Raw genomic sequence first — 23,532 nt, 5'->3', positions numbered from 1 at the left:
GTAAGTGTGCTGTTAAAGGTTTTCTGAACAATGTAGTGACATTTGCTTGTATTTTTCTTGGTGAATAGCAGAGGATATATTTCTTACCATTGGCCTCTAAATCAGGGGCAGTGTCTTTCCACCAGGCAGATTTTAGTTTGTAGTGTTCGATCTCTGACTTGTAGTAAGCCATAATCTCTTCAGTGTAGGGGGAAAATGTTACTCATCCCTAAGTTTCTGCCTTGCAAAAGCTTAGAGCTTCCAGTGCCAAGGGTGCTTTGCTGTCCTGTGCTGCGCAGTTAGTAGCCACCTGCCATGTGCTATCTAAGTTAATTATATTAAAAATTCAGTTCCTCAGTTGCACTGGCCGTGTTTCAAGTGCTCGGTAGCCACATGGGGCTAGTGGTTGCCATATTGGACAGTACAGATACAGAACATTTCCATAACCACTGTACTGTCTTAGACCCCGAGTTAAAGCGACTCAGGATTGGGGCCCAGTTGTTAAAACAGAGCACAATCCTGGGTGTCTTGTCTGTTTTCTCATCTTTAGGGTTAGGGCAGAAATTTTTGGTTAGATTCTTTATATGCCTTGAACACAAGAATTTTCTAAATTTCCTTCCAGGATTGGATAAAATATTAGTCAATTAAATTCCACATATTATAATATGGTCAGTTACTTACTGTGGCAGAAAACATGGAGCATTTTGGAGACTATGGAAAAATGTTATTCTGATAGTTTTCAAATGATAGATATTGTTGATTATTTTTCCTTTAGAATAAAACAGTATTGTATTAATGTATCTTTATAAACATTTGTCTAATTTTAAAGGACAAACAGGATTTATGCATCATCCATCATTTTTTACTTCTGAGCCACCAAGTATTTATCAGTGGGTGAGTTCTTGTCTGAAGGGTGAAGGAATGCCACCCTATCCTTACCTCCCTGTCATCTGTGAAAGAAGCAGACTTGTAGTCTTGGTATGTATTCAAAGTGTTGCCAAACTTGTTCTTTTCTTTTTCTCTTTCAGTATAATTTTTTAAATTATCATATAGTTAAATTAACTTTTTTTTTCATTTTGTATATAGCTCTGAGGATTTCAACAAATGTAGAGTTCATGTAATCACCACCATAATTAGGATTCAGAACAGTTCCATCACCCGCCTCAGAAAATTCCCTCATGCTTTTGGGATTCATCCAAGTGTTGCTGTATCAGCAGTTCGTTACACTTAATTGCTGAGTGCCAGCTATACATTGTGTGGATACATCACATTGGTTTATCCATTCATCCATTGAAGATATTTGGGTTGACTCCAGTTGTTAGCAATTATGAATACAGTTGCTGTAAACATTCATGTCCAGGTTTTTTGTGTGAACAAAAGTTTTCATTTCTCTAGGGTAGATACCCAGAGGTGTGATTGATGGCCATATAGTAAGTATATATTTAAGATTGATATATGTATATTTAAGAAACTGTAAAGTGTTTTTCAGAGTATATGTACCATTTTACATTTCTACCATCAATGTGTGAGAGTTCCAATTTCCCTGCATCCTGGTCAGTGTTTGGTATTGTCATGATTTGTAATTTTTGTCATTCTGATAGATGTGTAGTGATATCTCATTGTGGTTTTAATTTGCGTTTTCTTAATGGCTAGTGATATTTTGAGTATTCTAGATATGAGGTTTTGTCAGATCTATGGATTTCAAGTATTCTTTCCTGTAGTTTGTCATGTTCCATTGTTCTCTTAATGTTTCCTTTGTGAAGCAAAAATGCTTAATTTTGATGAAGCCAGTTTATCCAGTTTTTTTTCTTTTATGGATTGTGCTTTTGGTGTCATGTCTATAAATTCATTGTTTAGGTCACAAGGATTTTCTCCACTTTTCTTCTAGAAGTTTTACAGTTTTATGTTTTACATTTAGATCTGTGATCCATTTTGTTAATTTTTATAAGATGTGAGGATTATGTTGAGATTTTTATTCCATTTGGATGGTCAATTCTTTTAACAGCATCTGTTGAAAACACTATTCTTTCTCTTTTGCACTTTTATTAAGAATCAGTTGACCACATTCTTGTGGGTCTGTTTCTAGACTTTTTATTCTGGTCCATTGATCTGTGTTGTGGTCCACACACTCTTGATTACTGTAGCTTTATAGTAAGTTTTAAAATTGGTTAGTATGACTTTTCCTTCCATTACTTTTCTTTTTCAAAATTGTTTTAGCTATTTAAATTCCTTTGCCTTTTCATTTAAACCTTATAATCAGCCTGTCCATAGCTACAAAAAATCCTACTTGCATTTTTAAAAATAAAATAATTTTTATTTTTATTTATTTATTTATTTATTTATTTGCGGTACGCGGGCCTCTCACTGTTGTGGCCTCTCCCGTTACGGAGCACAGGCTCCGGATGCGCAGGCTCAGCGGCCATGGCTCACGGGCCCAGCCGCTCCGCGGCATGTGGGATCTTCCCAGACCGGGGCACGAACCCGTGTCCCCTGCATTGGCAGGCAGACTCTCAACCACTGTGCCACCAGGGAAGCCCCAATTTTTATTTTTAAAAATTAATTCATTTTGTTAATACATAGGTAATCCAAGATCAGACCCTCAAATAGAACCAGAGGGTGTGGGCAAAGGTGAGTTCCTTCACACTCCTTTCTCTTGGTCCCTCTACTGGAGTAGCCTGCCTACAGGTCTTTTGTGGACCTTTCTGGAGATGGAGCCTTCCCAGACTTAGAAGAGAACCAGATCTTTTGTCTCCTCTCCCAGATGTCACTGGAGTATATGAATGTCCTTGCTCCCCACCCATCTTTTCCTTTACTCTGCATTCTGCTTTGCTTCATGTTGAGAAAGGCTTCAGAACCCCCTGTGGCTCTGAAATTGACACGCAGAATGGTAATCTGCTTTTAAAAAAAAATGCTGATAAACTATACATAACATAATATTTATTATTTTAACTATTTTAAGTGTACAATTCAGTGATGTTAAATACATTCACAGTGTATTAAGAGCAGCTTAATCCTAGAACTTTTTCATTCCTTGCTGCTTGTGTGGAAACATTCAGGTGCAGTCACCAGATATATTGGTCCTGTCCAACTCTGCTGAATGGGTTAGACTCAGTGTTATATCTACCCAAAAGGGAGCTAGAGAAATATGAATAAGCCAGAGTTGTTCAGCCTCCAACTTAAATAATAGTAGTCAATTTGTAGATATTCATATTATATCTTTGTTAGATATGATGTCAGCTAGCTTTAGGAATATATCATTTGCAGTGGGTTAGAATGTAGGACTTGAAGATCCTCCAGCATTGTGCTGAAATTTTAATAAGCTCATACTGCTACTTTCTTTCAGGAAAAAAAAAAAAAAGCTGCAGACGTAGATCTTAGTGGTAGTAGCAAGTATTCAAACGAGAACTTTGAAGGCTGAAGCAGAGAAGGGTTAGGCCTAGAGGGGTAGAGAGTTAGGGTGTACCTCACCAAAAATGACCCAAATGTCAATCAGTTTATAAGTAGATAAACAAAGGTTGGTACACCTGTATAATGGAATACTCGTCAGCAGTAAAAAGAAACAAACTACTGATACATGCAGTAACGTGGATGAATCTCAAAGGAATGCTGAGTTAAAGAAGTAGGGCACAGAAGACTACGTGTTCTATGACTCCATTTGCATGACATTGTAGAGTAGGCAAAATTTAGGGAGAGCAAAAAGATGCGTTGTTTCCACTGCTTGGCGTAGGGGAGGGAGCGGATTGACTCCAAGGGGCACAGGGAACTTTCTGGTGTGATGCAGGCATTCTGTATCGTGACTGTGGTAGTGGTTATATGATTGTGTAACATTTGTCAAAACACAGAGCTGTACATTTAAAGTGGGTGAATTTTCCTGTATGTAATTATGCCCCAATAGTTTAAAAAATGTTAACTTTCTCCTTATGCAGAGTATTGCACTCTACATACTTGGTGATGAAAGTTCTGTTTCTGATGAATCTTCACAGTATTTATCCAGAATAAGTATAGGTAAGTCAGTCTAATGTTAAGCTTCCCCAAACAGATTTTTATAGATGTTGATATCAGAGTTGAAATTAAAAAAATTAAAAATTTTCCAAGTGTACTTCAGAGGCCATGTCTTGCTTCATTTTAGAGGTGACATAATTGCACCGCTTTAGTCTGGAGTCCACATCTGACTTTTAGAGACCAAGGTTGCTTAAAATCTGACAAATTTTACATTTTCAGTGTGCCTAAAAAGGACTGTTTTAGCCCCAGGGAAATGATTATACTTTCCAGCCTGCCAGAGTACTGCTTATTATTTTTTAGCATTTGTTTATTAATGAATTTTTATTTGCAAATGTTTTCTACATGTTATGTGTTTCCTTTACCAGGATAACTATCAAAATAAAGTTTCGTTTTGTTTTAGCCCCACAGAAGTCACAAGCAGAGCAAGAGGAGAACAGGTGACTTTTATTCAGATTGTGCTTTTACACAGTCTCTTTGATAACTTCATGTTTAATAACTTCATGTTTGTTCTCTTATAGGTTTAGTTTCAGGCATTCTACATCACTTTCTAGTCTAGCTGAGAAATTAGTCGTCTGGATGACTAATGTAGGTAAGGTGGTCTTTGTTACTTTTCATGTGTCTTTGAAATCCTTTCCCTGGCTCTCCTTCCTAAGTAGGCCCTGCGTCCTCAGAGCTCACTAGAGCTGGAAGGCGTGAGAAGGGAGGGCCTCTCGCTCTACAGAAGGATCCCACAGGATGGAGATGATGGCCCATCAAGCCACCCTTCCTTTCCCTGACAGTCTCACAGCTTCCCTATACTAATATCTGGGCTATCAGAAATGAGTATTTCTGGCAAAATCTAAAAGTAATGTGTAAATATTTCAGGGTATGCTTTTGAATGATACAGGCCAGGGATTTTATGCACCAAGAGGCAGATTCACCTGGGAAAAGGGAAAGGAAGGAAAAGGGTTTATTCTCTCTTCCTAAGCCTGTGCCTTTAGGTTTTAAGCTGAGTAAAATACTAAAATTTCCTATAAAAATTTTTAAAAATATTACTGATATGAAAATGTAGAAAAGGAGAATGTTATAGAGTAGTATGTTAGAAGGTAATGCTTTAATGAATATTACAGGATGTTTCTGAATTCTTAATTAGGGAATGTTCTCAATGACTTAGTTTTTCCCTGTACTTTTGTGTATGCTTCCTTGACAATTGCAATAATTGTCATATAGTATTACAGATGAGACACTTATGCTGAAAATATGAGTTCTGTTCATTTGTATAGTACATAGCATTTAACCTCAATAATTGATCAACTTTCTATATTAATAAATAACGTATAATATTACAAAATTTAGAAAATTATCACCGAAGAAATTAATTAACCTGAGGATTTGAAGTTTTTTTAAATGAAATATGGTGTACATATAAGAGTGTATAAAATGTATTTAGAGAATAATAATAAAATGAGCATTGATGTCCTGGTGACCCACCATTAGAAATAAAACATTGCCAGTGTAGTAGAAAGCCCTGTGGATCTACTCCTGCATGGCCTCCCTTTCTCATACACCCATCGCTAGAGGTAAAGTACCTGTACCGTACCCTACCTAAATTTTGTATTACCTTCTGTCATTTTTTTTTGAGTTTTTTTCTTTTTGAGTTTTATCACTTCATATATTGCTTAGTGTTGTATGTTTTTTAACTTTATGTAAATAGATATAAATATAAACATTTTTTTTACTATCTTATTTTCTTCACTGAATATTATTATTTAAAGATTCATCCATGTTGACTCATGTAGCAGAAGATCATTCATTTTCACTGCTGTATGATCTACTGCTTGAATATATCACAACTTATTTATCCCTTCTATTGATGATAGCAGTTGGGCTCTTACTTCCCTTCCCTTTTTTGCCATAATGAAACATTACTAATGAATAATTTAATGCTTATGTCCCGGTGCCATGTACACAACTTTCTGTATGTCTGTTGATGGACCGTAGGGGTGGACCTAACTCTACGTGCTGAATGTTTTCCAAAGTGGTTGGACCCGTATACACCACCACTGGCTGTGGAAGAGAATTACTGTTGCTCTACATAGTTACCAACACTTGGTATCGATTGACTTTAATATGTGCCTGTCAAATGAGTGTGAACTTTTATTTTCTAGTGGTTTTAATTTACATTTCCCTGATCACTCATTGGATAGAGCATCTTTTCATATGTTTATTGACCATTTGTGTTTCCTCTTAGGGAAATGTCTTTTAGTCCTTTGTGTTTTTCCTATTGGATTGTTTGTCTTTTTCTTAAAGTTTTTAGGAATTTTTTGTTTAAAACAAATTTTATACTCATCCCTGAGGTCAAGACACTGGTTTGGTAGTAAGATGAATAAAATCAATTTCTTGCTTATTTGTTAGGATAGAGTTTACTAACTTCACTCAGAGAATAATTGGGACAGTGGTAAGTCGTAGTGAAAAATTTTCTCCCTTCCTTTCACCACAAGGTTTCGCTTTAAGAGACTTGGAAACCCTTCCCTTTGGAATTGCTCTTCCCATCAGAGATGCGATTTATCACTGTCGGGAGCAGCCTGCTTCAGACTGGCCAGAAGCTGTTTGCCTCTTGATTGGGCGTCAGGATCTTTCCAAGCAGGCCTGTGAAGGAAACTTGCCCAAAGGGAAATCTGTGAGTATCAATATGGAAAGTCCATATTCAGATTTAGCCTCAATAAAATCACAGTAGAAATGTTCTCCATTTTCCTTTAAGTCTTTTTGCAAGTGTGTATATCAGATTATCCTTTATATTATATGCTAGATACGGTTTAAAATTGGACAAATCTTATTAATTGTAAGTCGAACATGGGAACAGATTTTGTGAATGCTCTGTTTTGCCTGGACCTTTCTGTGCCTTGAGTCAGGACAAGTGCCGAGTCAGTAGAGCAGCTACCACGACTGATTCCCTGCTTGGACCATGTTAGTAATTAACTACTTTGTAATTATTATGTGGAAATAGGGAGAGCACATAATGTCCTGAATTTGAATAAATTATAACTATTTTCTCCTTCATACTTTTTTGATGTGTTACATTTCTTAAATTTAACCTTTTACATAGGTGTAAATATATCTTTAATCACATAAAACTGAAGCCCCAGGAAAAAGGTTTTTTTGCAGGGGGGCACTAAAGTTGTTTAGAAGCTGTCTTAATGTTATCCCTCCTCAAACAGTGCCCTTCATTAATGTTCAAATCTGTTTTTTTAAGAATGGGTTCTAAGACCCTACAAATAGAAAGTGAAATATATCGTTATCCTCCTTTCTTTTTAAAATCAGCCTCTTTTAAAACTTAAAAATGGAACTTTGAAAACTTCTTCTAGAACTCCAGTTAACTTAAAAAAAAATGGTAGAGTCTGCCTGCCAATGCAGGGGACAAGGGTTCGTGCCCCGGTCCGGGAAGATCCCACATGCCGCGGAGCGGCTGGGCCCGTGAGCCATGGCCACTGGGCCTGCGCATCTGGAGCCTGTGCTCCGCAACGGGAGAGGCCACAACAGTGAGAGGCCCGCGTACCGCAAAAAAAAAAAAAAAAAAAAAAAAAAAATGGTAGCACTGCATTTACTCTAAGGATCAAGGAGGATTCAGGGATGGTTATTCCACCCCTGGTGACTTTGGTACTTTATGTCTCTGAGAAAACAGTGCAGATTTGGCTCATCTCTTATTAACCTTTGAACCAACACATAATAATCAATAACTGTTCATAATCCACATTAGATCTTAGGCTATTAACGCTTCTTCAGAGACTGTTATCAAAATTTATTCCCAACATCAGAGTTGTATAATGGATCTGTGACAGAAGCAGTTTCCATGGGGGATCCCATCTCCAGCAGGGTTGTACCAGCACATCTGTCTTTTAATCTGCACTGAAATAACAACTCTTAGTTGAATTAGCATTTGGCTTGTTTTAAACAGAAAACCAATTTTTTTGCTAATAATATGGTTATCTTTACCTTGACCAAGAGAAGTCTTTAGCATTTATAGACCTCTTTTATTACTGTGAATGAGAACATCATTAGCACTAAAGCCAAATGGTATTGATAATTATTCATTTATATGTCATTTTAAGTAATTCTGGCTAAATTAAATTTGTTCAGTTATTTGAGGTTACATTTTATAACTCGTCTCCAATTTATCAGCTATTTGGGTCTGTATCTTATTGCTAACTCACCTATTAGAATGTAGCTTCTTTTAAGATTAGATATTCCATAGGAATTATAATAAATTTTTATCAGCTAAAGTCAGACTGATTATCTAGTCATATCTACCTTTATTCTTTTTTAAGGCTAATGTTGCTTCCACATTAAATGTTGCAAAACTTTAGCATTTCACCTAGGAGTTAATCTTTTGTGAAAGGAGTTAAAACTCTGAGAGAAAATGAGATTTCTGCTATTAACATCTATCTTAAAGTCTGACTGAATTATTTGGACTGGGAAGGCTCATAGTAAAGTACATGCTGAGCTTATGAGGACAGAATGCTAAGCAAGGAATTAACTCTCCTCACTTGTTTTGCTTCATTTAATCCCTTTCCTTTTAAGAAATATAGTTGGAACATACTTAGGAAAAAAAAAAAGTGAAAACCAACCATGATTTATTCTACTTAAAGCACAGAAGTGAGAAAGTGTTGTCTGACCTCCTCCAGCCCTTGGTTTATATCCTTCCAGGTTGTTTTCTTCTGCTTCTATTAATTAAAGACAGTATTTAAATTGGTGTTAGTTCTTTAGTGCGTGGGGTTAATATTCCATTTGCAGTAATTTGTGTCCTTTTTGGAATATTTAGGATATAGTTAGAGTTTTACAGTTTATTTAGAATATATCTTTCGATGGAATCAGCCTCCTGACTATCGTTGTAAGTTGAAAGCTTTCCGCTTGGCTCAGTAAAGAATGTTTCCAAGTGGGCAATATAATTATACTTAAAAAAAAAAGATTTTTAGGTTAGAGTCCCAGTATGTATTGGGAACCCAAGCCAGCCCTGCTTTGGAATATATTTTTTCTCTGCACTGATGTAGACTTGGTACCTCATCCTGTGTATCCTCATGTTCAATAAGTGTGTGTTGGCTGGTTTTTAAATTAGTATTACAACCTAGTCTGTTACTCAGGTGCTCTCATCAGATGTTCCTTCAGGAACAGAAACTGAGGAGGAAGATGATGGCATGAATGACATGAATCAGGAGGTGATGTCACTAATATGGAGTGAAGACTTAAGGGTGCAGGATGTGCGAAGGCTTCTTCAGAGTGCACATCCTGTCCGCGTCAATGTGGTGCAGTACCCAGAGCTCAGTGACCACGAGTTCATTGAGGAAAAAGAGAACAGGTAAAGGAAAACATTAACTGCTGTAATTTAAGTAAAAATTTAAATAAAACATTAAGTACTGCCTCATTTTGTTCAACTGTAAGAATAGGCATGACTGTAGCATTCACACCTCACAGAGTTTCTCTGGGAATCAAGTGGGTCATTTCTACACGGTGCTTAGAACACTGCCCAGTACATAGTATAGTAAAGCTCGATGCAGTCAGCGATTATTATCAGATTTCATTGATTGTATGATGCTGATTTTTTTTTGTACGTTTTACTATTTCTGAAATCAGATTATGTCTTTCAATCTGTAGGTGTTTGTAGGTGTTATGGTTTAAATGGCAGTGTTTTTTCTTTTTTAGTACCTCATGAAATAGTGCTGCATCTTAAAATCAATAGCGTCTTAAATGGAAGGGGGGATATACTGTTTTTGTTTTCACTATTATAATTTTGTAGATTATGTATAATGTTTCTGCTAAACATGTTATAGAATGTAGTCTGCTGGCCTGATTCTAAATTTCCCTGATTTTAAATTAATGTGGAACAGTGTTCCCAAAGAATCTTAGGACAGCAAAATTTTCCTCACCAATGGACTAGAAAAGCAGCTATATATATTTACAGTTAGGGAGAGAGGGTGCTTGTGAATAACTTTGTCTGCAGAGGATTTCAGCCTCTGGTTAGCCTCAGAAGGAGGAGGGCTGTTTCTCTGTCTTCAGGTATAACTTGTGTTAAGTGTTTCCTGGTTATGAATGCCCCTGCTTCCACAATTTCTGTTTGATGCCATTTATTTTAACATAGAAACAACTTAAAAAGTAGTTTATTAGTTTCAAAGTATAGCCTGTAGAAGCCATTTTAACCTTGAACATAGTTGACATATAGTGCTTTTAGTCCTAGAAGTCCTTACCATCAAGTAAATGAAGCTCCTGTGTTTGCTGGAGACACCATGAAATCCGCTGACCTCCAAAATAGGGACTTCCTTTTTAACCTTGTGTGCACCCATGGAGGTGGCGCTTGGGCTATATTCACAAAAAGGATGAGAGGAGGCTCCCAGCTAAACTGATAACAGCACAATGAGGAAACCCAACTAATACGATATTTTCCTCTGAGAGGGTTAGCATCGTTTAGAGTGGAATTATAGGTTTTGCTTTTTGAATACTTAGGGAGAGTTGGCTTGGTTTATAGAACAGCTGGTTTTAATTCAAAGCAAATATGAAACAGAAGAAAGAAATGTGTCTCCCCTTTAGAGTTTCTGATGGGAGTAAGAGTATCAGAATGAGAACAACCGTGTTTAGGTGACTCACTCAAGACTTTGTATGGATTTACTTCGATGTGGCTTCATCTTACACAGCACTGCTGCTTTTGAAATACTTGCCTACAGATTACATTCTGGTTTTTTTTGTTTAAAATTTTTTCACATGTTGGTTTTAATTTTAATTATAGATTGCTCCAGTTGTGTCAGCGAACTATGGCTCTTCCGGTAGGACGGGGAATGTTTACCTTGTTTTCATACCATCCTGTTCCAACGGAGCCATTGCCTATTCCTAAGTTGAATTTGACTGGTATGTTAAATTCTGGGCTCAGTGAGAAAGGAAAATGGGTATATGTTTAGTGGAGTTGTTTTGAATCATTGTAGTTAAAACCAAAGAAATGCTCTATCCCCCGTGATTTTAAATATTGTTAATAGCTACTGTAGTGATTATTGTTAATAGCTACTGTAGTGGTTATCAAAGCTCAAATAGCAAATCAAATTAAACATTGAGGGAAGCAGAATATAGCCCATTACTAAATTTTGTTTTTAATGAGACCATTTCAAGATATAAAAAGGCACTTGGGGAAGTTTAGAAAGATACTATTGAATGGTGAGATTGTTAAACTTTAAATAATCTTAAAGTCAATATGTAAAAATATTTAGTCTTAAAATGTCTTGTTATGTCTTAGTATGAATAGATGATGCTTGTACAAAAACAAGAAAATATACTACGCAAAAAGAAAAAATGGCCACTCATAGTAGTCCCAACTTGTTAGAGTTCACTAATGTTAAATAACACTTTGGTTTATTTGTTTCCCAATTTTATTTCTCCATTTTATAATTTTATATTTGTTTATCAGAAAATTTAAACCTGTTTTAGAAATTGTTTTTAAAAATTTACTATATAGTGAGTGAGCATCCTCCCAGACCAGCACTGCCCCCCGCCAAAAGATGATCTTGTTTTAATAATAAATTCATTTAGGAAAAAAACGTTCACTTTAGTTCCTTAACTGACACTGGTTTGGCCTATTGTGCTTTTGTATGTAATTATTCTTATCGAAGAAAATTTGCTTTACCCTTTGCCTTTTATTTTCTCTTGTGTATAAAAATTATGTCTTATACATATGTTGAATTGTTGTTTTAGAAATTTTACTTGCTTTTTCATATTAATCTCTCTGCCCTTTTTGAGAAAGTAAAAGTATAACTCATGAACTTGTCACCAGTGTGGTGCTATCACAGACCAGCATTTGAGTTAGCTCTTAGGTACAAAAAGCAAATGGTAAATACAAATATATCTTATTTTATGCTTGTGTCTGTGTATGTGTGTGTATGTGTATATAGACTACAAACAAGACACTATGCATCTAATTAAAATTTACATAACTTTCAGAACGCCTTTAAAACCATATTTTCAAACCTCTAGCGAACTGTATAACTGTATGCAATACAGTAAGTCCCCTACATATGAACGAGTTCAGTTCCGAGAGCACGTTCATCAGTCCAATTTGTTCGTAAGTCCAACAAAGTTAGCCTAGATACCCAACTAACACAATTGGCTACACTGTACCAGCTACATCACTGCTGCTTTTACGCTTGCTTCTGGACATCCTGGGCTTGAAATAAAGATACTGTACTATTGTACTCTATACAGTACTGTACAGTAAAGTACACAAAAGCACAACCACTTGTAGAGGATGCACACACGTGACAGCATACACCAGACATGTGAACTAACTTACGAGATTGGACACGTGAACGCACATTTGCATCTTTGAAAGTTAGCAATTTGAAAGTTCGTATGTAAGGGACTTACTGTATTTAGAATATTTATTTTAAACAGTCATCCATGACTTGAGCTAATACAGAATATTAAAAATATAGAGATAATTCAGTATTGGCGGGTATGCAGTGTAGTCAAAACACTCAAGAAAAGGCATTCAAAGAGAACATAGCATCATGAACATTTAATTTATACTGTTCTTAAATAAGTTGACCACAAATTTAAATTTAGTGAATACTCTTTTATGGTTCACTGGGTAACTCAGGTGTATAAAATGTTTTTTATATAGGTATCTTTGAATGCAATTTGGCATTTTTACCAATAGTGTGTAGTTAGATTTCTATATCATATAGAGAGATGTATAGATAAGAGATAGAGCAAATTTATAAAGCTCCTTGTCTTTTTTAAAAACAATCATTTTTCCGTAACGTCCAGAGAAAAAGATGGGATGGCACATTTGAAATTAACATTGTTGTCAGTCACATGTTGGAATTATTATTCATGTAGTTTGTGATGTTAATTTTCATTTTATTTTTCGGTGAGCTTCCTGCTGTTTGAAAGACAGATTTCAAAGCAATGGGTATCCTAATCAGATCTGTACACAGTTAAATTGGTATCAGTTATCTTATTATAGTCCCATATATTTTAGCAGAAAGGACAGTGAATTATTTTATACAGTTAAGGTTTTTCTACCTTGCATCAAGTTTGACTCACATGTATAAAACTTTAAGTATGCATAGTAACCTAACATCATTACAGGTATTATGGGGTTAAGGGTTTTGAATGTAGAAAAGTGATCTCTGTTCTCAAAGAATCTAAATGTAACAATTTTGGTTTCTGAATTTTTGTTCTCTCAATTTTAAATTTTGTTTGCCTGAATAGGGCGGGCACCCCCTCGGAACACAACAGTAGACCTGAACAGTGGCAACATCGATGTGCCTCCCAACATGACCAGCTGGGCCAGCTTCCATAATGGTGTGGCTGCCGGCCTGAAGATAGCCCCTGCCTCCCAGATCGACTCAGCCTGGATTGTCTACAATAAGCCCAAGCACGCCGAGTTAGCCAATGAGTATGCTGGCTTTCTCATGGCCCTGGGTCTGAACGGGCACCTTACCAAGCTGGCTACTCTCAATATCCATGACTACCTGACCAAGGTGAGAGCTTGTGCTGCCAGCTCCTGGCATTGTGCCTCTCCCCTGGGCTATTACAGTAGCTCCTAGTTGTTCTGTTTGCTCTTCTTCAATCTTGTACCTCTAAGTGCATTCTTCTCACAGCAGGCAGAAAAATCTTTCTAAAGTGTAAGTTAGAATATATCACTTCCCTGGTCAAACTGTTCAGTGATCTTCCATTGCTCTTAATGTACATTCTAGGAGCCTGTGTGATCCTACTCACTTCCCCAGCCTTACTTTGTGCTTCTCTTTTCCTTGCTCCCTATGCTCCAGCCATAGAGACTGCTTGTATTAGCTCCTTGGCCGACCAAACTCTCTTGGCGTAAACTTTTCCACTTCTCTGCCATAAAAGTTCACCCATATGAAGTACACAATTCAGTGGTTTTTACTATATTCACAGAGTTGTGCATCCATTACCACTGTTAATTTTAGAACATCTTCATCACCCCATGAAGGAACCCCTACCTAGTAGCAGTCACTCTCCGTTCCCCTTTCCCTCCGGCCCCTGGCAAACTGCTAATGTACTTGCTGTCTCTATGGATTTGCCTACTGTGGACATTTCATATAAGTGGAACCAAACAATATATGGTCTTTTATGACTGGCTTCTTTTGCTTACCGTAATGTTTTCAAGGTTTGTCTATGTTGTACCATGTATTAGCACTTCATTCCTTTTTATTGCTGAATACATATTCATTGTATGGATATACCGTATTTTATTTTTCCATTCATCAGTTGATGGATACGTGAGTTATTACTACTTTTTGACTATTATGAATAATGCTACTATGAACATTTATATACACATTTTTGTGTGGATGAATGTTTTCATTTCTCTTGGGTATACTCCTAGGAGTGGAATTGCTGCATCATATGGTATCCCTTTGTTTTAAAGTTTGAAGAACTACCAAATTGTTTTCCAGAGTGGCTGCACCATTTTGTAATCCCACCAGCAATACATAAGGGTTCCAATTTCTCTGCACTCTTGCCAACACTTGTTATTATCTGTCTTTTTAATTATAGTCATCCTAGTAGGTGTGAAGTAATATCTCAGTGTGGTTTTGATTTGCATTTATTTCCCTGATGGCTAATGATATTGAACATCTTTACATGTGCTTATTGGTCATTTGTATGTCATCTTTGGAGAAATGTCTATTCAAATCCTTTGCTTATTTTCTAATTGGCTGTCTTTGTTGTTGAGTCGTAAGAGTTCCTTATGTAATCTGAATACCAGTCCATTAACAGATACATGATTTGCAAAAATTTTCTGCCCTTGTGTTGTCTTTTGACTTTCTGATGGTGTCTTTGAAGCGCAAAAGTTTTAAATTTTGATGAAGTCCAGTTCATCTACTTTTTCTTTGGTTACTGTGCATTTGATGTCGTATCTAAGAAGTTACTGCCTAGCACAAGATCACTTGGATTTATATCTGTTACACCTCTTTCACATTGTATACAGAAGATTTCATCTGGATTCATATGCGTATGCTCTTTTGTATCTAGTATCTATTACATAGATTTACACCTATATATACACCTATTTATAACTGGCACTGTAGGGCAGTGAAGAATTGGAATCAACAATGTAGTCAACTACAGTGATGAAATATTCACAAAACTAAAATTTTCCTGTCAGCAAAATATGTAATAGCATAAGTTTTCTTCTAAGAGTTTTTTTTTTTTTTTTACTTTTAGTTACATCTTAGTTGAAGTTAATTTTTATGTATGATGTCAGGAAGGGGTTCAATTTCATTCTTTTGCAAGTGGCTGTATAGGTATCACAGCATCGTTTTTTGTAAAAACTCTTCTTTTCCCATTGAATTGTCTTGGCACCTTGTAGTCAATTGAATATCAATGTGAGGGTTTTTTTTTTAATCATCTCAGCATCATTTACATGTTTTTCCCTCACCTGTCATCATTCTCTCTCACTTTGTAAATTTGAGTGCCTTCCCTTCTTGCCACTTTGCCTGGCTAATTTGTACTCATTCTATTGTAAATTTTACTTTCTAGAGATTCTTAATAATTCTCCAGTCCCTTCTAATCTAAAGTAGGCTCTGTTAAAATACTCTTTCATAATCTTTATACTTTTTCATTTGATGAGTTTTCAATAATATGTATTTTTTAGTTTAACACTTTCCCTTCCCCAAGGGCACTGACTTCATCAGAACAAGGACCTGTCTGTTTAGTTTGCTTGTGTATTCTTGGAGCTTCTCACTGCCTGTCACAGTACTGGCAGGCAGTATCTTATTTAAAACTACCTATTTGTTTTGGTAGTGACTTAAGTCTCATTCTTTTTTCTGTCTTAGGGTCATGAGATGACAAGCATTGGGCTGCTCCTTGGTGTTTCTGCTGCTAAACTAGGCACCATGGATATGTCGATTACACGGCTTCTTAGCATCCACATTCCTGCTCTCCTGCCCCCAACGTCCACAGAGCTTGATGTTCCTCACAACGTCCAAGTGGCTGCAGTGGTCGGCGTCGGCCTTGTTTATCAAGGGACAGCTCACAGGCATACCGCGGAAGTCTTGTTGGCTGAAATAGGTATGGCATTAATAGTGCTGCGGTTTCCTAAGTGTATTCTTACCATTCCACAGGAACCAAAGTAAAAATGATAGTAAGATTATAAAAATTAAGGAAAAAATAGTAGCTTTTGTGAGCATAGAATGAGCTATACTAATAAAGAAAACAACTACAAAGTAATGTTTTCCAAGGCTGATGTTACTATGCAGGTTATTGGTCTGCATACTTCCTTGGCCAGCCCATTATTGAGCTCCAGTGGCCCCATTTAACGAGGTAGCCTAGGGTCTTAATCACATGTGAGCATGCTGCTTATCCTGCTCTGTCTTTGCCAGGCAGTGTCTGGCAATGGTCTACACTTAAAGTTCAAAGTTGATTGTTTTGATCCCTAAAAGCACAATGTTTATTCTGTTGGACAACAACACTTCTAACAGAATGGAAGTGATTGATTCCGGCTTTCCTCTATATGCTGGTGGATATGTTCATGATAAAAGGCATTTTTTATGTTTTATCGTAAGTCTGCATTCTTTGGAAACGTGTCTTACGTGTTATCATCTTCTTCTGAGAAATGGAAATGCTATTAGTATTATTGGTACGCTCAGTAATTTAGATACATACTTGCATGTCTTGTTCTATCCTGTTCAGGATCTTTCTACATATATTTCAGGATAGCCACAAAATTTTCCTGGGCATCTCTGCTTCAGGCTGTAGATCTATGGGTCTGCTGCTTAGACTCTGCTCCAAATGCCTTATTCTGGGACCCAGGCTTCTTTTATGGTGATGTCAGAAGGGCAAGAGGGAGAACCAAATAATGGAAGCGCATTTTAGGCCTTTGCTTACCTTGTGCCAGCCAGGATCCTAGTTCAAAGCCAGTCACACGTTCAGGTACAGAGGAAACTCTGTCAGGAGTGTGGATGTATTTATAACTGGCGCTGTAGGGCACTGAAGAATTGGAATCAACAGTGTAGTCAACTACAGTGATGAAATATTCACAAAACTAAAATTTTCCTGTCAGCAAAATATGTAATAGCATAAGTGATTGGTCTGAGAAACACTTATTCAGAAGATACTCAGGACTGGCTTTTAAAGCTTGTTCATCTGCAAGGTAATTAACATTCTTTGGCTATATCATAATGATATCTAATGGTGCCAACATTATACATATCTCACAGCCATAGTACACCTCTTTCACATTGTATACAGAAGATTTCATCTGGATTCATATGCGTATGCTCTTTTGTATAATTACAGTCAGACTGTACGTACTGTTTTTGTACTGCTCTTTTCATATATCATTGTCATAAATGGCTTTTAAAATTAATTTTATATTGTGGGATAGCTCATTGAGTTGGTTTTCTATAAATTGCCTAATCATTGTCTTATTTTCAGGACTTTTAGGTGGTTTTTAATTCTTTGCTAATTAAGCAGTAAACATTACACTGATTACTTGTGTATAATTTTTCTTTCTTTTTAAAAAAATCTTTTTCCTGGGGATGAAATTCCAGGAATGGGAACTTTTTCTTTGGTGGAAGGGGTCTTTATATATAATACATTTTGCTGCCCTAAAAGGGGTGGAGTTAGAATTAGGGGGTACTTTTTAAAGTATGAATTTTGCATCCAGTCAAACTTAGAGCATCGATACAGAGAAATTCTATGATAGTAAGGCTCAGTATTATATAGATTCAAAATAAGTGTCTGGATGCATAATATTTAACATTCTTAAAAACTTAAAGGGAGTGTCCTTCCTGTTCCTTATCAGTATTTGAACATTTTTTTACCACATCTGAATAGATTTGAAGCTAACAAAACAAAAACAAAAGGAAAGAAATTACAAATTGAAGCTTTTTTGAGCATCCCTCCCTTTAAAAAATTTTTTCCCCTTTTTTGGTAATTTTTTTTTTTTTTTTTTTATAAAACTCAAGGTTTGACAGTATTTTAAAGTGATTGCTTTCAGATTGGCAAATTAGAAGAACCATGTTTGGGGTTTATTTTGTGGTAAACTGTTAGTTGTGGACACCATTTGTGATAACGTCAGATCTTTCTTAGTGGGGTTATATTGAATCCATAGTTCTTATGCAACTTACTAGAAAGTTAACTCTAAAACTTTTACGAGTTAGGGTTTTAAGAGGCCAGTTTGAATTGTGTTACTTTTTGTTTTATAGGACGGCCCCCTGGTCCTGAAATGGAATACTGCACGGACAGAGAGTCTTACTCTTTGGCTGCTGGCTTGGCTCTGGGCATGGTTTGCTTGGGGGTAAGCAGAGTCTGTGCCTGCAGTTGCTTCAGTTACAAATTCTGCTTGTTGAGGGAGTAGCCTTGACACTTTACTCTGAATACCACTCTGCCGTACTGTGACTTAACTTACTGTGATTCTCAGCTCTTTCTTCTTTCTGGATATTTTTCAAAGTGCCAGATTTGGAAATGGAGAGAAATTGTAGTGAAGAATGGGGCTTTAAGGTTTCTTCCCCCCGGCTTAGATATAAGTGTTCATGAATGAACTAAGGGAATGAAGTTTTTCGAAAAGAGTTCAAGACATAAGATGAAGAAACGACAGTTCACTCAGTAAGAAAACAGAAAAAAGTGAAAATGGGTGTATGATGGGGAGCCTTAAGAGTCTGTAGGACTAGAGATAAACCAGAACTCTCTTTCGGTGCCCTGGTGTTCACTAGGTATCCCAGAACGTTGCCACAATAGCAGCTGCTTTGTGACAGAATGCAGTATCATTCTGACTCCCCATCTTTAACCCCATCCAGTAGACGTAGTGTAGGGTTACCAGAAAAACATTAAATGACTACGTCAGCTGGAATGTGGGTCCTTTGAAGAACCACCAATACAGTGTTATACTGAAACCGAATTATATAAAGAAAGTCGACTGTCGTTTAGGCTTTTGACTCTTCACATTTGACACATGAACTAAAGAGGCAGATAAAACAATGGAAAAGCATCATACTGGGAATTGGGACGTGAATTCTGGTCCTGACCAGTGAGTCCTGACATCGGTTAACTACAGTATTTTCTAGTAGTTAAGCAGCTCGACGGACTGTGGAACCAGACTGCCTTGTTTTATATCCACTGCTGCTCCTTACTAACTATGTAACCTTGGGCGTAATCTCTTTGTGCCTCCCTTTCCTCACCTGTAAAATAGTAGCTATTTGATCGAATTGTCTTATTAAGTAAGTTAATCCATGTTAAACATACAGAATCATGCCTGGAAGAGCGTTAAGCGTTCACTAAGTTATTATTATGGTTATTATTGCTGGACTAGTTCACAGGCACGATAATGAAAGGATTCAGGTGTTCATAGTTCAGGGTTCATTTACCTGCCTAATATTTTCTTTAACTGTTAATGCAGTTAACTGTATTTTGAAGCTGTATTTTGAAGCCTTTATGTATTTTATGAAATGAAAGTATTAACTTGCCTGTATAATTTTTAATGTGAATTATTAACAGACTGAGTATTAACTCATGAGATTTTAATTGATAAAAAACCCAGAAGACTGGCTTTGAAGTTAGTTTATTGTTTTCTTTGTTATGGGTATGTGTTATGGATCTTACTCTGTAAAATTTCCTTTCCCTTGTCTGTTACTTCGTTTACAGCACGGCAGTAATTTGATAGGTATGTCTGATCTCAATGTGCCCGAGCAGCTTTATCAGTACATGGTTGGAGGCCACAGGCGCTTTCAAGCAGGGATGCACAGGGAGAAACATAAATCTCCAAGTTATCAAATCAAAGTAAGTCCAAATCAAGCAACAGATCAAACTTCTGGAAGCTAAGAAGTTAATTTGAAAATAGTAGTTTTCATACCAACATGTGTAACTATGTTAATTTTAAGCATAGGTTAGTATTCAGAAGAATTTTATAATAATTCAGAGCTCTTTTATACAAACTTTTCTTTTGATAGGAAGGAGATACCATAAATGTGGATGTAACTTGTCCAGGTGCCACTCTCGCTTTGGCCATGATCTACTTAAAAACCAATAACAGGTACCGCACCTCCTCACCCCATCCTTTGCCATGACCATGTGACTTCCTTTCTGACCTCAGTAGTAAAACTAAATTATTTTACTGTGTTTACCTCTCCTGTGCTAGATCAGCCTGATTTTAGTGCTCTCAGGTACTACAAGTTATATAGAGTTTTATCTAGAAATAATACATTTGGTTATTTTAATGATATTTGATAATACAGTTGCCAGTTTCTATTCACTTTTATTTTATAGTTGATGTCACTGACAGACAATGTCTAAATTCCTTTTCATTAATTTTGCTTGTTGTTATGAGGCCTGGGTAGATCAGAAATACTTAGCATTATTATATTCCTGGTTACCATTCATAAAAATGGTTTCTGCTTAGTTCAGGAGCTTTCCTAACAGCTATTCCGTCTGCCTCCTCAAGCCCTGTAATTAGTGCTGACACTTGAAAGTAGATGTTTGGTGTTTATTCTTTTACATTTTGTATAGAAGAGTAAGTTAAGTTGCATTTTAAGTCTTTTAATTTAAAAAACATTCTAAGATTAAAGAAAGTTTTCAATGTTGTAAATTCTTTTTTTAGACAAAGTGAATGTTTGCAAAATTAACAAAGTGGTTAAAAACAGGTTTATTCATCTACTTTTTGGATGAAAGTATATGACATTGCTTTCTTGGCACTGGAGATGTTTCATTTAACAAAAGAGAGCTAAAAATATCTGCCCTTAGGAAACTTATAGTAAGAAATACATACATACTAAGTATTACGTTGGAGGACGTGAAGTACTATGGGAAAAAATAGGACAGTGGTTGGAGTGGAAAGAAAATTCTTGAAATCTGTCTTGTGGTCTTGATGCTCTTATTCTCTTCTTGAGCAATAACGCTTATTGGTATCCACCACCAACAGATCCATTGCAGATTGGCTCCGAGCTCCCGACACCATGTATTTGCTGGACTTTGTGAAGCCAGAATTTCTCTTACTTAGGGTATGGTACTTGGCAATTTTTAATTTCTGTTAACATGAGGAGTCTATAAAATGTCTCCACGAGGGAGCTTTACTGTTAATCCATCATGTGTATATATAATTGGTAGTGTTCTTTTGAAATTTCCCAAATATAACTGTAGGAATTGCCAGGAAAGACAACCACCTTGATATATAATACTTGGAGTGACATTTTAACGTTTCACATTATTATTCAAAACTTCCTAATAAGTAACAAGACACTGGGGCTTCATTACTACTTTATTTTACATTCTTTCATTATTATTAAGAATGCAATAATACTATTAAGGGTATAATTAGTTACAGTAACTGTTTGACATAAATTTGATTCAGATTTTCCATTTTCTACAATGTTTATGCTTTTAGCATATGAAAGGCTTTAAATTATGTAGACAGATGTATGTATGATTCTTTTCTTTATGATTTTTCTTCTATGGAGCAAGTTTTAAAAACTTCTCTCCAACTCCTCCAAACTTCAGTGATGATCAAGTCAATTTGAGATTTTTTGAGATAAATGTAAATCTTCTGTTTATTTTAATGAGTGGCTTAGGTTGATACTATATACTTTGTTTTTCAAAATTTTCATCAGTTGGGAACTAATTCTTAAATTGTTCTATTAACAGTATTATCATTGTTACAAAATCTGTGAACTTTGCCTGCTGTAATTAATTGTTCTGTATTGCATTTTTTAAGACGCTTGCTCGATGCCTGATTTTGTGGGATGATATTTTACCAAATTCCAAGTGGGTTGATAGCAACGTTCCTCAAGTACGTATGTATAATAAATATTATTATATCTTTAATCACATAAAATTATGATTTCCTATGGGATTTTCTAAAACCTATAAAATACTTTTTCTTTTGAAGGCAATAGTGATGGTTATGATTACTGTATTTCTTGAAAACGTAGGAACTGTCATTTTAAGGTTGTATGCTGAGCACAGACCACAGCCTTCCTTTTTCGGTTACAGAGCACTAGAAATGCTGATTTTTAAAAATTAAATGTATCAAAGAACTCTATAAAAGTATTTTTGACATTTTTATCCTAAATAAGGATACATTTATCTAAAGTACTGTTATACTTTGTGACAATTTTTTACCTTGTATGTAAGAAGTTGTTTTAATTACTTTATGGCATGTTTACGCAATAAGCCAAATAGTTAAAAATAAACAGACTCTTCTGTAAAAACTCCAAATCAAATATTGTAAGTATTGTAACTAAATATTGCCCTTTAATTGTCCATGTCCTCAGTACCTTTTTATTTAGAAAATAAATCTGTTTATCCTTCAGAATGCTAGAGTGCTCCCTCCAATGTTTTAATGAGAAAATTTCAAAATAAAGGCTGAAAGAACTTTATACAAACACCCATACAACCAATTAGATTCTACAATTAATATTTTACTGTATAAACTTGTTTAATCACATATCTATCCATTTATCTCTTCCTCTATCCAACCCATTATTTTTTGATCAATTTCAAAGTTAGTTACAGATAATCATACACTTTTCCCTAAGTACTTCAGCATGTGTGTTATTCAATATTTACCTCTTTTCTTTTCCTTTTAAGGTAAAATTTGTATATAATGTACTGCACAAACTTTAATTATACTATTTGATAGGATTCAACTAATGTATAAATTCATGGAAACAAACCTTTATCAAAATGGCCAGAAGTTCCCTTCCCACTCAGTCTGTGCACTTACTCCCCATCCCCAAGACAACCAATTTTCTGATTTTTTTCCCCAAAATATATTACTTTGCCCGATACAGAACTTAATATTAATGGAATCACAATGTATACCCTTTTGTATAAGACTTCTTTCACTCAGCATGATTTTGAGACACCATTGAGTATATGAGTAGTTCAACCTTTTTATTGTTAAGTAGTATCCCATTGTATGAATATACCACAGTTTCTTTTTTCATTCTCTTTTGTTGGATGCCTGGGCTCGTTCCAGGTTTTGGTACCATAAGTATTCTTATGCAGATATACGTGTGGATTTATGTTTTAGTGTCTCTTGAGTAAATACTTAGTATTGGAATTACTGAGGCATAGAGTAGCAGTATGTTTAGTTTTATAAGGACCGGTAAACGTTTTTCCAAAGACGTTGCACCATTTTACTCTTGGACCAACAGTATATGAGAATGCTGGCTGTTGCATGTCCTGCGGCTGCTGCACATCTTGCCAGTATTTGGTGGTGTTAGTCTTTTTAATTTTAGCTCTGCTGGTCAATATGTAATGATACCTTATTGTAGTTTCAGTTTGCATGTTGAGAACGTTTTCATTTGCTTATTGCTTCTTCATATATCTTTTTTAAATGAAATGTCTATTTATATCTTCTGCCCATTAAAAAAATTTTTGTATTGTTTATCTTTTTATTACTGAGATGCTAGAATTTTTTATATATTCTGGAAAGCTATCCTTTGTCAGATAAATGTTTTGCAAATATCCCTCTTAATCTGACTTGCCCATTCATTTTCTTAGTACTATTTTTGATGAGTAGAAAATTTAAAAAAATGTGATAATGTCTAATTTATCAACTTTCAATTTTGTGGTTGT

The 23,532-nt window shown here is 35.7% G+C and overlaps 1 protein-coding gene across 2 annotated transcripts in view; it reads left to right on the top strand.

Annotated features, from left to right (window-relative positions):
- Positions 1-23,532, top strand: part of ANAPC1 (anaphase promoting complex subunit 1) — a 101,984-nt gene that overhangs the window by 44,972 nt on the left and 33,480 nt on the right. For both annotated transcript variants that reach the window (XR_009521505.1, XM_060027358.1), the window contains exons 21-34: positions 809-957; positions 3,906-3,984; positions 4,382-4,418; positions 4,500-4,570; positions 6,462-6,640; positions 9,099-9,313; positions 10,736-10,854; positions 13,207-13,478; positions 15,795-16,029; positions 18,168-18,259; positions 19,603-19,737; positions 19,908-19,990; positions 20,876-20,954; positions 21,665-21,739. Coding sequence is in view for 1 of the 2 variants with exons in the window: in XM_060027358.1 (XP_059883341.1) it covers positions 809-957; positions 3,906-3,984; positions 4,382-4,418; positions 4,500-4,570; positions 6,462-6,640; positions 9,099-9,313; positions 10,736-10,854; positions 13,207-13,478; positions 15,795-16,029; positions 18,168-18,259; positions 19,603-19,737; positions 19,908-19,990; positions 20,876-20,954; positions 21,665-21,739 (1,820 nt within the window). In the remaining variant the exon portion in view is untranslated. The remainder of the gene's footprint in view (positions 1-808; positions 958-3,905; positions 3,985-4,381; positions 4,419-4,499; positions 4,571-6,461; positions 6,641-9,098; positions 9,314-10,735; positions 10,855-13,206; positions 13,479-15,794; positions 16,030-18,167; positions 18,260-19,602; positions 19,738-19,907; positions 19,991-20,875; positions 20,955-21,664; positions 21,740-23,532) is intronic.

The sequence above is a fragment of the Delphinus delphis genome, chromosome 12 (assembly GCF_949987515.2).
Source record: "Delphinus delphis chromosome 12, mDelDel1.2, whole genome shotgun sequence".
NCBI classification, from domain to species: Eukaryota; Metazoa; Chordata; class Mammalia; order Artiodactyla; family Delphinidae; genus Delphinus; species Delphinus delphis.
The sequence above is the reverse complement of the archived record's forward strand: the minus strand, read 5'-3'. Positions and strand labels throughout refer to the sequence as shown.